This window comes from Stenella coeruleoalba, assembly GCF_951394435.1.
Source record: "Stenella coeruleoalba genome assembly, chromosome: 4".
Lineage (NCBI taxonomy): Eukaryota > Metazoa > Chordata > Mammalia > Artiodactyla > Delphinidae > Stenella > Stenella coeruleoalba.
In genome coordinates this window covers 147,413,880-147,429,087 of record NC_137149.1, presented here as the reverse complement: position 1 = coordinate 147,429,087, position 15,208 = coordinate 147,413,880, and the positions used below count along the sequence as shown (strand labels likewise).

At 40.8% G+C, this 15,208-nt stretch overlaps 1 protein-coding gene and 1 long non-coding RNA gene across 5 annotated transcripts in view; one reads left to right on the top strand and one right to left on the bottom strand.

Annotated features, from left to right (window-relative positions):
* LOC307185452 overlaps nucleotides 1-15,208 on the bottom strand; it is a 157,249-nt gene that overhangs the window by 113,369 nt on the left and 28,672 nt on the right. The window lies entirely within an intron of this gene.
* Nucleotides 5,403-15,208, top strand: part of RXFP1 (relaxin family peptide receptor 1) — a gene marked incomplete at its 5' end in the record, with an annotated part of 94,609 nt that continues 84,803 nt past the window's right edge. For all 4 annotated transcript variants that reach the window (XM_079919715.1, XM_079919716.1, XM_079919714.1 and 1 more), the window contains one exon: nucleotides 5,403-5,451. In XM_079919715.1, coding sequence (XP_079775841.1) covers nucleotides 5,403-5,451 — 49 coding nt within the window. The remainder of the gene's footprint in view (nucleotides 5,452-15,208) is intronic.

The window sequence follows — 15,208 nt, the reverse complement described above, 5'->3', positions numbered from 1 at the left end:
GCACTTAATCTCCTGTACGGCTGACCCCACGGAGTGAAAAGCAAGCCAGATCACAGGCAAGTGAGCTGGGGTTAGAGGCAAGGCTGCTATGGTTGCAGGGGAGCTGAATGCAATCTAGAAACCTGAAGCTGGACTCTGATGACTGAGCATGTACAAAGGGTTTACAGGAAAGAGGCGAGGAGGAAGGATGCTCAGGGAGAGGGCAGGTGGCCAGACAGGGAGCAGCAAGTCCAGTTTCCAGATCCCACCCCTTCTCTCAATCAGCTGCACTGTACTGCTTCTTTCATTCTGTTCATCTTGCATTAGGTAGGCTCAATCTGGGTAGAATGAGCCTGAAACTTGAGTGCCTTCATTTACAATAGTCTGAGAGAACTAAGTAAGGCAAGGTTAATAATACTAAACTCTGGAGATAGTTTGCATTTAACAAATGTCATCAACTGGTATTTACTAAGATGATAGATGATAGATAGATAAGATAGAGAATAGATTAGATAGATAATAGATTAGATATATTAGATACATGATATATAGATAAGATAGATAATAGATTAGATAAAATAGATTAGATTAGCTAGGTAGATCAGATAGATAGATGATAGATAAGATAGATAGTAGAGTAGTTAGATAATAGGTTAGTTAGATAGATTAGATAGATACCTAATACATAATAGGTGATATATAGATTAGGTAGATAGATAATAGATTAGATAGATACAGGATAGATGATAGATAGATAATTAGAGAGAGATAGATTAGATAGATGCATGATAGATAATAGATAATAGTTAACCAGGTGTTGAGCTAGCTAACACTGTCCTCATCTTCACACTGTCAGTTCAGCAGAGGATCACTTAATTCTGTTGTGTCCCTATTACATCCCTCAAAGGCAACACATGAATCCACATGGGACTTGGTTTACCATTTAATCATTGATTCTCTGCTAAAATGACATAATAGCTTCAGATCATTTCCATCTAGGGTGAAATTGTTTAGACTTTGTACAAAATATATTTTGAAATACCTGTACCTATCCGTTGCTCTGTCCCTGGTGCACATTTTGCTTGATATCATTCCCTAGAAGTCATTTCATTCCAGAATCGTTTAATTAATGCTAAATTGAGATGGCTAAAATTGTCTTTTGATATGGCTTAGCAATGATGAGCATCTCAGAAGTGTTGCCTGATTGACAGCTGTCTATTAGAAATGCATCCATAGGATGAACGATGTGACAGCATACATTTCAGCTCTTGGATTGCACTTATTTTTAACGTATGGGGTGGCTTACTGTTATCTGAATATCTCTACATCATGAGGCCCTAATTAAGATTTTTACCAACCTCTTTCACTGGGACTTTCCCAGGTCTACAATCAAACAAACATTTTATAAAATGACTGTTTCTACTGCCGAAAATGATGATGGCAAATAGGTTCAGAAGCATGGACCAAAGCCCTTAAATATCATTCTCTAATTTTAAAATATGATACTGAAGAACATTATTATAGTGTTCCTTCAGTCATAGCGGAATGGAAAAACCACAAGATTAGAAACTTGAATCTGCATAGTACAGACAGGTTAATAATGCTCATCTGGCTTGACTCGCTGGGTTGTTCTGAGAAGTAATTTTCAAACAGAAGATCTTGTTACTATTCAGAGAGCCGCAATAAGGTTTCAAGAAGAAGTTCCAAGGTAACAAAAGTTGCTGACTTCTATAAGCCTGTGTCAGCTACAGACGTGAAGTGGAAACCAGGATGCGCTCAGCCAAGCAGAGGCAATGACATCACAGGTTCTATGGGGCTCACAGCGCATGTTGATCATTGAACAACGTGGGCAGGAAGGGAAAGCAAGGCAGGGACAATGTCTCTTTGGGTTTTTTGGGTTTTTTTGTTTTGTTTTGCTTCATTTGTTCTCTATTTTTTTAATTTAACTTTTATTTTATATTACAGTTGATGCAATGTTGTGTTGGTTTCAGGTGCTTCACAGCAAAGTGATTCAGTTATACATATGCATATATCCATTCTTTTTCAGATTCATTTCCCATATAGGTCATATAGGTCATTACAGAGTACTGAATATGTTCCCCGTGCTATACAGTAGGTCCTTGTTGGTTATTTACTTTATATATAGTAGTGTGTGTGTTCATCCGAAGCTCCCGATTTATCCGTCTCCCCACCAACATCTATTTGTTTTTAAAACTTTTTAAAGTATGTCTTCAAAACTGCAAAACAAGAACTAACACAACATTGTAAATCAGCTATACTCCAATAAAAATTTTTTTTAATAAAATTAAATTTTTAAAAACGGCAGAACAAGAAAGTGAGAAAACACTTTAATTTAAATATAAGTAAGAAGAATTCTGTTTCAATTATCTGGTAAAAATCAATATTTAAACATTGTTCAGGGAAGTCTTTTGCTACAGTGAAGTTCTTCTCAACCAGGAGCAAGTTTGCCCCCAGGGGACATTTGCCAATATCTGGGAACATTTTTAATTGTCACAACCTGGGCGTGCTATCGACACCTAGTGGGTAGAGGCCAGGGATGCTGCTTAACAGACTACAGTACAAGGCAAAAGACAGCCCTTCACAGTAAAGGACTCTCTGGCCCTAAGTAAAAAATAGTGTCTGCTGCAATGTGTCTCTGATACGCTCAGTTTTTTTCCACCAACATGCCTATATAAAACTAATATTCCAGATTCACTGTCTTTGCTAGAAATAAGAAAAAAGTGTTATCCTGAAAAATCAAATGTCTAAAACTGTTCCTCAGGGTAAATAGCTATGTTACCAAAATCTAATATCATCTTAATGAAATGAGAAATTATTTTGAAGCTTTGCAGGGATAATTTGAGATTAAAAATACGTCACAAGTATATATTGCTGAAGAGTATTCCCTGGCTGCTGGTCAATTGTGTTAGTCTGTGACATCAGGCAAAATGTTCAAAGCTGACGAAATAACATCAGCAATGCATCAAAAACCTCTGTATTAACAGCTGACTTTATGCCGGACACTTCCCCAAGCAAGTTCCTCAGCTTCACTGTTGAGAAGCTTCTGATGGGTCTGCCCTTGACATGTCCCACAGCATCCTTCCAGGAAGCACTATTTCTAGAATAATTGTTTAAATTATTAACCACTTAAAACAATTCTAGTATTATTATAAACAATAAACATTTAAGAAACACTTATTGAACATGAAATGAGCACTCAAATCCAGTTAACCGTAAACATTTCTACCAAAAGAATGGGGTTTTCACTAAATAAATCTGCTGAATGAAGAAGGAATTGTGAGGATTCGTATACCTCATTTCTCGTTTCATGGTGTTAATTACTTCTACAGGAAAAAAGAAAAGCAATGTCAGTGTAACTGTAGAGCCACATGTAGAAATAGGAGTCAATGATATATTGGAGTCAATGATATAAAGTCAAGTAATTTAAATAGATTCTACATGAAGAGTGGTTAGGAGACTAACTTCACAAACAAATTTCTCATGTCAAAGTGCTACCCTTTGTTCTAGCAATAAGTGATCCCGTTGCAAAATAAGAATGATATAGCCTAGTTTAAAGAAAATGCATTCCTAATGCCATTTGCAGCAACATCGATAGACCTAGAGATTATCGTACTAAGTGAAGTAAACCAGACAAAGACAAATATCATATGATGTTTGTCTTATACGTGGAATCTTTAAAAAATGACACAAAAGAACTTATTTACAAAACAGAAACAGACCCACAGACATTGAAAACAAATTTGTGGTTACCAAAGGGGAAAGCTTGGGGGAGGGATAAATTAGGAGTTTGGGATTAACAGATACACACTGCTGTATATAAAATAGATAAACAACAAGGACCTATTGTATAGCACAGGGAACTCTACTCAATATCTTTTTTTTTACCATCTTTATTGGAGTATAATTGCTTTACAATGGTGTGTTAGTTTCTGCTTTATAACAAAGTGAATCAGCTATAGATATACATATATCCCCATATCTCCTCCCTCTTGCGTCTCCCTCCCACCCTCCCTATCCCACCCCTCTAGGTGGTCACAAAGCACCGAGCTGACCTCCCTGTGCTATGCGGCTGCTTCCCACTAGCTATCTATTTTACATTTGGTAGTGTATATATGCCCATGCCACTCTCTCACTTCGTCCCAGCTTACCCTTCCCCCTCCCCGTGTCCTCAAGTCCATTCTCTACGTCTGCGTCTTTATTCCTGTCCTGCCCCTATCTATTCAATATCTTGTAATAACCTATAAAGGAAAAGGATCTGAAAAAGAATATGTATGTATATACATATATACACATATAGGTATAACTGCATCACTGTGCTGTACACCTGAAACTAACATGATATTGTAAACCAACTATACTTCAATAAAAATTAAAATAAAAAAGAAAATGCATTCCATGCAAATGTTCTTTACATTTACATGCTTTTTCCCTCCACTGCTAAAAATAATAACAGTCATCGTCCTATGAACGGCTGCCATTTAGTAACCACCCACAATGCTCTAGAACCCATGCCAGACATTCAGTGTGCTGTGTGCTGATCATCACAGCTACCTGGCTGGAGAGATGTCTTCCTCCCGAGAGGTAAGGCTTGGCCAAGAATTAGCAACTCCACAACTCTCAAGAAGCAGACTGTGACTCAAACCCAGGAAGGTTGTACTCCACAGCCAATGACCCAGCGTGGTCTCCACCGTAGTAAAACTCACAAGTCTGAGAAAATTTAAGATTTTTTCGTCATCCCTTTAGATTGTTCTTTGAACAATATCCTCTCCTTCAAATGCCTAAACTCAGACGGCTCATAAAAGATTGCTGGAGGTTACTCTTTAATTCTTGCCTTATAGCTAATTCCACAAAGGCATTTTTGCCCTGTGTAGTTCTGTCCATTTCCCAGTCCCCCGTCGTAGGGGAAAGAACACTTTGGGCTTCTGATGTACCTCCAAGCTCGATGTCTGTCTCTCTGCATGACTTTGATCAGTTCAGACGTTTGTCAGAGTTCATACACACCCTCCTTTGTAGACTGTCACAGGGCATGCAAGCATGATGCTTGGAGTCAACAAGAAGAGCCTGTGTGTTCTCTGTCTGAAACTTTTCATCCCTGCTCAGCTTTGTCTGTGCATGTGTGTGCGTGCGTGTGTGTGTGTGTGTGTGTGTGTGTGTGTGTAAAGAAGGATATTAAGACTTTGGAGAAGGCGGGTGGGGAGGAGAGATTCTGAGAGAGGAAGAAAGAAAAAAGAGGGAATGGAAAGAGAGAGAGAGAGTCAAGGGGAGAGGAGGGGGGAGCTGCTGCTTTGTAGCTGCTAAGATTGCAGACAGAAATAGCACACAACCACCGTGAGCCGATGCGACTCAGAAGCCGGGATCAAATTGTATTCACTTTCATTAATCAGTTTCTCTGAGGGAAGGAAATGACATCCGGTCCTGTCTTCCTCTACATCTTGATTTTTGGAAAATACTGTAAGTATGCTCAGCATTTAATTTTGTCTACCTTAGGATTTTATGAAATAATCAAAAGTACGAATGTTTATTACTGACATGAATGCTTTTAAGGTGCAACTGCCTTTTCTGATAAAACTGTTATCTCACTTCAGAATGATTCCTCTGAATACATTTCTGGTATTTATAGGAAAAACCAGAATACTAACATGCCATGTAAACCTATGCTTCGTAACAACCAATTGGTTTGATATTAACAATTGTTTTATAAGTCATGGTATATTTCAAGAGGAGTGGTCCTTAAAGACATTGTGTTCAAGGAATGTGCCCATTGGCACATCCTGGGGAGGTCTGTACATTTGCTCCCCGCTCCTGTGTGTTTATAACGCTTCATTATCCTAGCCCTTTGTGATTTGTATCGTAGGTATGCCTCCTTAGGGAAAGATGCATTCAGAAAACTCCTTTTTTTATTTTTAGCACGGTTTCTCACTATTCCTTGAAAGAAAAACCAGGGAAAGCAGAAAGCGATGCAAACCACAGACACATGAGGAGGCCAAATGGACATTTTACTTGGGCTATCATGACAGCTTTTGCTTCCTCTCCGTATACATGTTTTATTTTCAGAAAATCTGCTTTTTAATCAAAGGAAAGAGTTTGTTCTTCATTAAACCTTTTTGAAAGTTTATTAGGTAAATAGAAATAAAATGTTTCTTAGGTAATACATGATGAGGAAAGTCAAAGCAAATCAAGAAAGAAAATGTTCTGGGTCCCTTTCATATTGTGATGCTGGGAATTATTAAGCTGTAACAAATTTAGAATTCATAGGCATGCTTCCATTTCTCTGTCTCTTAAAAGTTTGCAGAAGTTTATTTACACTGAAACATTCTATTGAAGAATACCTCAAAATAAATTTCAGTCCTAACTCTCTCAATGCTGATGGCATGCACTGCACCAAAGTGATTTTTTTCCTTTATCTCCAGTCTTCCTGACCTCTTAGTACACCTCACCTTGTCAGTCGAAGATGTGGGGTTGCATGTAACCAAGGAAATGACTCCAAATCCTTTGGAAACATTCTAAGTCCTAGCTTTCTCCGTCTCTGATCTTATTGCTGACATTCCCATTTTTTAACTAGAGGATGAAAAGTCAAAGTGCACACCATCACCAAAAACTGAATGTTTCTAAGATAATCCAAGTGTTTTGACTTTGGCAGCCAACACCCTCATAAATCCATAACATATTTTTCTATCTCCTCTCCCATTTCAATAAAATGAGCAGATTGAATAAGCCAAAGGAATACTTCCAAATAGGCATTCTAGGATGAGGGATTCAAGGGAATGGAAAAGGTATTCAGGGCAGGTAGAGAAGCAATTTGGCTAATGTGTTAACCAGTCATTTGGTAAAAATGTTCTATGTTTAGTAAAAAAGTTCTATGTTCTCTTTTGTCAATAAAAAATTATCTTCATGAGCAGAAAATAGGTAATAGTGATGAAGATGATAATCTTCAAACCCTCCAACATTTTAATTTTATCTTTGGACCTTTAAAAAATTTTGATAATGCATTGTCAACCTCCTCCCTCCATGCCTTCCAGAAGCAGAATTGGGCAAGCAAGACTCCTGGCTACATGCTGTCAACAGGGTGGGTGGGCTGGAGGGGCATTTGACAGGGGCCCCCAACCCAGCAGCCCACACCCATGACTCACCAGTTAGTTTATCCCATCATCAAGCCCCACCAGTGAGAGGATTTCCTGGGCATATAGCAGAAGAAGTCAACCACATAATGACAACGTCTTAAATCTCCGTAACTAACTCCATGGTTGTTGTTAGTGGTTTGTTTGTTAACCCACTTTCCTGTTGCCTTGAAAGGACAGTGTGCTATCATGGAAGATTGAAGGGGCTTGACAGCACTGCCCTGTACTAGCTCTATACTTTTCCACAATGACTTACCCTCTGAGCCTTAGTTTGTAAAATGGCAATAAAGTCTTTTACCCTATCTACCTCCCAGAGCCCTTGTGTCCGGTTCTTTATTACATTAAGTGACCTCCTTGGATCTTCAGAACAACTCTATTATGTAGATACAATTAAGCACATGAGGAAGGAAAGACCAAGGACATTCAGTACCTTGTCACAAGACTCAAGCTAATAAATGCCACGATTTGAATGCTTTCGTAGTCTACACTCTCTCCCAGACCGTGAACATTCTCAGTAGAGATCATGTATACCACAGGGCTTTGAAAACGGAAAGCCCTTTATAGACCTAAGCAATTATCAGTCAGCCTTTTAACCAAAAATATTTATCGAATGCCAGTTACTTTACTAAGCAATAAGACTAAACAGTGTCTACAGCATGGTCCCCGCTCTGAAGGGTTAGAGTGGAGGAGAGGGAAAGTTATCTAGGGTCACCAAACTGTGAGACAAGGGCAAAAGCCTAGGGGTGCACAGAGAGGGGTGACATTAAGATTCAGAAAAGATTTCCTTTCAGCTTTGAGAATTTCTTATTCTTAAAAAATTCCTCCATCTGTTGTCTAATTAGCTGTATTGTGCCAATGTTAATTTCTGAGTTTTGATAATGTACTCCGGTTAGATAAGATGGTTCCATTAGGGAAAGATGGGCGAAGGGTACATGGGACCTCTTGTACTATTTCTGCCACCTCTTGTGGGTCTAAACTAGCGCAAAATTAAAAGTTATAGAACAATCCCCTGGAGGAATTGTATCCTAAGTCTTTATCAGCACACGCTTTACTCATTAATTCAATGGTATCATCAAGCAAAAAACAATCATTTTACTTAACACTTTGTTTAGGCAGGTAATAAGTAAGGAAATAGGACATAGAAGAGCCCAGATACGAACTTGATCTATTTTAGTATTTTGCCAAGGCCCAACCCATCTGGGTAGGTCCTCACTTTTGGATTCCAAGTGGCTACTTACAAGACCACCTGGTCTTTGCCTTGGGTCCCGGTACTGGCATATCTTATAGCAACTGTCTTCTCTAACCACGAGGAAGAAGACAGGAAGAGCCTTTCCTGAACTAACCATCAGTACACAAAAACCAGACCTTTAGTACATGAAACAGGAGAATACTGGCATATTTACCCACCTCCAAAAGATGGAAGAAAAAACTTTCCAATATGCAGACCACAGAGTATATAACAGTTCACCTGACATTTTTTAAGGTTGCTAACAATTTTATATTGTTCTTACTATGAATTTGGAATCACATCTTTACGTTTCAAACAGAAAATTAACAAGTCTGTGCAAATGCAGCACCATCATCTGTATAAAGATAAACAAATTATTACATTTGTGAACTAAATCGTTTTGCAAGCTTAATTTCACACATTAGAACAAACCTATTAAACTGAAATGCCTGGAGTTGGGTATTCTAGTTAGGCTTATTTTTTGTCTGAAAAAATAAGTATTTTTTATTATATAATTTTTAGGTGTACAACATTATAATTCAACGTCTGTATACACTACAGAGTGGTCACCACCCCACGTCTAGTTACCATCCATCACCATACAGCTGACGCCCTTCACCCATTTCACCCACCCGCCCCCAACCCCCTTCCCTCTGGCAACCACTCATCTAATCTCTGTATCTATGAGTTTGTTTTTGTTTTACTTCATTTGTCTGTTTTGTTTTTTTCAATTCCACATATGGACGAAATCATACAGTATTTGACTTTCTCCATCTGCCTTACTTCACTTAGTGTGATGCCCTCCACATCCACCATGCTGTAAATGTAATCCATGGCGGGACTGCATTCTCTTTTCACGGCTGAGTAGTAGCCGTTGTGGATGTGTACCCCATCTTCTTTATGCATTCATACATTAATGAACAAAATCTGCACAGACCAGTTACTAGTAAGGGGATTGAAGCAGTAATCAAAAATCTCCCAACGGGGCTTCCCTGGTGGCGCAGCGGTTGGAAGTCTGCCTGCCGATGCGGAGGACGCGTGTTCGTGCCCCGGCCCGGGGGGATACCACATGCCGCGGAGCGGCTGTGCCCCTGGGCCATGGCCGCTGGGCCTGCGCGTCCGGAGCCTGTGCTCCGCGGCGGGAGAGGCCATGGCAGTGCGACGCCCGCGTACCGCAAAAAAAAAAAAAAAAAAAAAAAAATCTCCCAACAAACAAACTGTACACATTTGTACCACTTTAGTGTCAAGTTCTAGGACTGTGGTTATGGATGTGGTGGTCATTGTATCTCCCATTTATCGAGAGCTTTCCATGGACCACACACTGTGCTAAATGCTTTACAAACATGATCTGACTTTATCCCTGTAACAACCTTAAGGGATACTCTCACTTTACAAAATAGGAACAGAAAATGAGAAATATTAAGTCACAGGCCTGGCATCACCCCTTAGTAAGTGTTGCAAAAGAGTTTTCAATCCAAGTCTGTGTCCTTGAATGGCCTACGCTAGTAAAACATGATTCAATGCTAATGCTTTCTAAAGCTACCGTATCTTAGAATTAAAACGGACCTAAACAGATCCCCTCATCTAGCCCACTGGCCTTTAATGAAGCACGTTAGATATTTTTCCATTTTGGAGATTAAGCAATAGAGAAATATTGACGAGCCCAAGGTCACAGAACTGGTAAATCCACACTTAAAGTTTCCACTAGAGCAGGCTGTCCTCACCCCAGGGAAGTTTAAGAAATCCATGTTCCATATTCATGCATGTCCTCCTATGGGCCGGTACCATCTGCTTTACATACACTTCTCATCGTGCACCGGGGATTGATGAATGAGGATAGATGTGTAACTAATGCGAATGAATAGAAAATTAGACTCAACCTGTACTGGTTCCAGGATTTTGCTTGGAAAGCACTTTTGCTTACAGCCCATGGCACAGAGCTTTACCCACAGGAAGTACCAGTACATAGTGACTTCATTCTCATCTTAGCTCACTTCTCCCGCCCCCTGGATATCTTCCCCCCTCGTTGTGTCCACAGTCGCAGCAGCCCTATTTCCTGTCTCACGCGCAGTGGTCCAACACTCTCTCCTCTTCTCAGCTCTGCACCCCCACCCATCACCCTGGTCGGAATAACTAGGCTCCGTCACTGAAACCAAAAGCCGTTTCCTTCTTTGGAAACAAACAGGGGCGAGTTGTGAGTATTTCAAATTCAGTTTTTATTCTCTATCACGGCAAAGGTAAATGTTGAGCGGAAAAAAAGGACAGTATTAAGTGGGATCTCTGGTTATCTGTGTTAGGAATTGACATTTTCCTGTAAAATAGTGGTAGTTTATATAATAATTTGGAGATTTGATTTTCTGTTAAATAAATTTGTTTTATAATTATTTCAACATTACCTGAATTAACTAAAGCCACCTTATTTCTTACGCCTTCTATAATAATGAATATGTCTTTTTAAAATATTCAGTGCTCCCCAAAAATGTGAAGATTATTTTGGGGGAGGGGGACCCTCGGCTTTTTCACTGGCTGTTCCAGGCCACACGGAGCCCTGGACTCTGGTCACCTCTGGTCACTCTGCCAGCTCCTCTGTCCCCCTCTCCCTCCCTATCCTTCCTCCTCAACCTGCCCCCTACCCACATTGCCCCAGGAGCTCAAGTTCTCATTCTATAGTGAAGAACAACACAGACCTCTCTCCTTAGCCCCTGTCTCTAAACCCAAAATCCAGGCCCACCTTTAGTCAAGGTGCCCACATGATTTACTACGAAAAGGGACAGCAGATAATCTGATACATTCTCTAATAGTAAGGTTCACTCCTTTTAGAAGGCAGTTGAGATTTTAAATCATCCTTTTTGTTTTTTGGTAGAGGGTTGAGCGTCTGCTTGAAGGTCACACAACTACGTGCTCGAATCCACTGAAAAACCATTTCGCTGCACTATTTTCCCCTAACAGTCTTTTCTCTTGATTCTTACCTAATTCATTTAAAGAAACATTATATGAAGTCTCTTTTTCCGTCTCCAGCAGTCTGAGTCCTCAGTGAATCGCGACTTGATGAAACAGTTTCCTCTTACGTCTGTCAAGTACTTTTTAAATTTAAGTTTTATAAAATTAGACGTTTCTGAGTTCAAAGGAAATGTGAAGCTCACAGCGTACAACACCCTCACTTTTCATGTAGGAAGAAATTGAGGCCAGATACCTGTGCTCCCTTTTCTTTTCAGCTTTATTATCCTTTACTCACTTTTAAAAGTGGGTCTCCAGTTTCATATGTAGGACAGGACGGACAGGATAGGCAAGAAAAATCAGAAGGGTAAAACATCACCTTTAAATAGAAAGAACCTAGACTGGGGTTATTAAACCCTGGATTATTACATTTATTACCCACCAAAATCCTAGCCTCAAAAATTAAGATTTCGCAATACACTGACCTTGTGTCATCATGTTTCACACACCCTGCCTGGCAGACAAACATTATCTTAACCAAGGATAGACTGGGCAGAGGAGAGAAGGGTCCTGCTGACACCTTCCCAAGTCCATGCTTGCACTCAGGTCCAAGTTTAAGGAAAGGGGCTTTTCAAATTGTCAGAGTAAATTCAGAGCCCGTGGATGTTTCCACTCTCTGCATCCCTCGCTCCCATGCTGCTCCCCAGACAACTATCTTGTCTTTAAAGTTGAGCGTTTTCATCACATGCCACGCCGATGAATGAATGGGGCCCCTGGGGTGTCCCGCTAAAGTGTAAGAGGCCTTGGGCGTGTGCTGCTGGGATGAGACTGAGATTGCCATGCAGGGGCCCAGGAGAAAACTGTCTACGTCCCGGGACTAGTTGGTAGACGATCAGAATCTCACTGCTTCTCGTTTCAAGACAGGTGCTTTATTTTCTCTGTCTTACCCTCCAATAGCTTGGGCACCAAATACCTATGTGCTTAACCCCTCCCATAACTCCTTCCTCCCTTCCACCCCCCAAATCATTGCGTCTTCTGTCTCTGCGTCTACACTGAGGCTGGTACCAGAGAGACGGGGTGCAGGTGAGACTCTGCTCCTATGAATAGAGGCCCCTACACTGGCTTCCCTCCGTTGCCTCACCGCAGCACAGACAACATTTCCTGAGATGGGCTCACGCATTTTCCAATATCGTGGGGCTTGAAGGGACGCTGACACAAGCTGTGCAAGGCATCTTCGCTGCTGCCTGATGCTCCCCAAAGGTATTCACATTTCACTCTTCAGTAGCAAGTAAACCCCACGCTGGTAGTAAACTCTCGGCTACCAAGCCAGTCCGACGTTCTACTTTTCATGTGGGGTGAGACTGTCTTTGCATTTTGGCTCCAGGCATGGAGAGATAAAGTGGAAGGTAAGCAAGTCTCCTCGGGCACTCTCCCACTTCCTTCAAGTTTTGGTCCTGCTCTGTGCTCACTTTCTCCTCCTTTAAATTCCCACAGAATCCCAGCAGCACCTCCCCTCCTGGCCCCCGAGTGGCCCAGATATTGATTCCCAGATCTAATCAACCAGCTCTTCCTTCTCCCCTTTTTTATCTGAACCGTCCTCTCCATTCCTTAGGCTCACCACCCCTCCTGACAAAATCCACACGAAAGAATCTCTTGGCTCCAAATTTTGCACAGAATTCTTATTTCTACCCACCTCTTCTCCCTAAGATGCCCTCCTCACGAATTCGCACTTCCACAGAGGACAGTTGTCTATTAAACACACAATATGCACATTATACCCCATCCTCCCACCGCATTTTGCAGTTAGTTACCGGGATTCATGGACATTTTTGGCTAATTTTGCAGTATTTAGTGAGATGGTTCCAATACCTGATTCTTGCAGTGTTAAGGAAGTTACGACCCTGCAAATTTCTGTAGTTGCGGCCATTTCAACAGATACATCTTTCTTTACGGATTTCAGATTAAAATGTTACAGACCAAGATACGCAAATGGACATGAACTGACACATTCTGAACAAAATTTATAAATGTGTGTACCTGGATCTACTGGGAGAAATCAGAGAAGCTGAGAAAGGCTTTTTTGGAAGCCTTCGCGCAGGACACATACTGCAAGTATAAATTAGTGAAATTACTGATTAAGTTTTGAGGTGTGTCGGGCGCTGAGAACACCAATCACGCCACCATTGAGTTCACTCACAAAGCCTCTGATCCTCCTCTTTCTTTTTCAACATTTTCTCTCATCCTCTGCTGCTCACCCCAGCCTTTTGATATCTTAGTAGGTTTTTCCCAGAGCAGGCTGGAAATGTTTGATTTTTAATGGTCTAGAAGATTTGCCATTTTGACTTTCTTAGCTGTGGCCGATCTGTTGGAAATTGCAAAACTGCCTCTTGCTTTATAAATGTTTCTGCGTTCTCACACATTTCAAACTTAGATGAGAAGACGTCAGCAGTCAGGCTGTCTGTTAGCTTCTCCTGACCTCCACTTAACCCTCCTCTTTGTGTTAAGATCAGGAGAGGTGGCTGGTTTGGCTACATTAAATATAGATTTTTATTTCTGCCCTTCTGGTTGCAGTCCCTACCCCTGATCTTCTGAGCTCACAGCACAACAATTTGTGCTCCCTGGAAAAAGGGATAGTTTTTGTTTGTTGAAGTTCAGCAACTTTTCTCAGCAACTGAGCATTTGTCCCCAGTGTTGACCTGAAATAATGTGGCAACTCATTCGTTCATCAAATTCAGTATAATCAGAAAAAAAAAAAAAAACCTGTACAAATCCTTTTGTAGTGCTTCTGGCTCTTTGGCACTTTTTTCAAAGTTTCTAAGCTAGTTTATGTAGCGTCCATATAATCTCATGATCCGTTTCAGTCATTACCTCCGAAGTTCCTTAGTTCAGAATCTAAGACAGATCTTACTAGACAGACATGCATAAACACGAGCTAGAATTATTAAATTAAAATGAGAACAGATAGGTCAAGGCCAAGCATGTTACTATTACTGTATCCCCTCAACAGTTTCCCTGTGGAATAGTCATCATGAATGCCTGAATAGACAAATGGAGGATGAATGTAGGACTGATCAAGAATGGAATTTAACAAGGCGCATGTTACAGAGCAAAGAAAGAATGATGCCACGTGGTATGGAATAAAAATCGTGTTTGCAGACAGAAAGCGAACCCTCAGAGATGAAACCACCCAGCTGGCCGTGATGTAGACAGGGGAAGGAACAAGACAAGGTGTATGTGTTGGCGATGACGTTAGTGTAACCCTTTAAAGCCGTTATATGTGGTACGGGCCTGGAGTGGGCTCGTAGGTAAAGACACTCATCTAGAACAACTCCTCCTTAACTCCTCTGAAAGGAGTTAAAGAAAGCCCCTTACACATGATCTCCTAAAAGGAGTCTTATCAAATCCCATGGTCTCCCTTCTCGTTCATCTGTCTTCCATGCTCAGGAGCCTTTGCCTCTTTATACCCCGATTTCTGTCCAATCCAAGGCCGCCTGGACCCCCATCTTCCTCTCATTTCCCCATCACTCAGCCTCCACTCCCGCTACACTCCTCTGCTGTTCTTGGGCACAAAGTTTCCTTTCTATTCTGACTCATTTTTCAGGAGAAAACATTCTTTGCCTTTTTTTCCCTCAGAACACCTATGGTAGAGGAGGAGTTCACAGAAGAAGGTCAAAAGGCAAAGCCAGCATTCTCTGTCATGAAGTTTGAGGGTGGTGGGGAATGTTATAAACTATTACACATACACACACTCCAACAGTTTTGTTCCATCATTAGTATTAAGTATACCCAAACCAGATATCGTATATAATATCAAATTTCCATACTTTTAGGCCACAAATCTCATGTTAAGAGATCAACTGAGGCAAATTAAAATTTTAATAGTTTATGTGAGCAAAATGGATTTGAACTGAACAGCACCAAACTG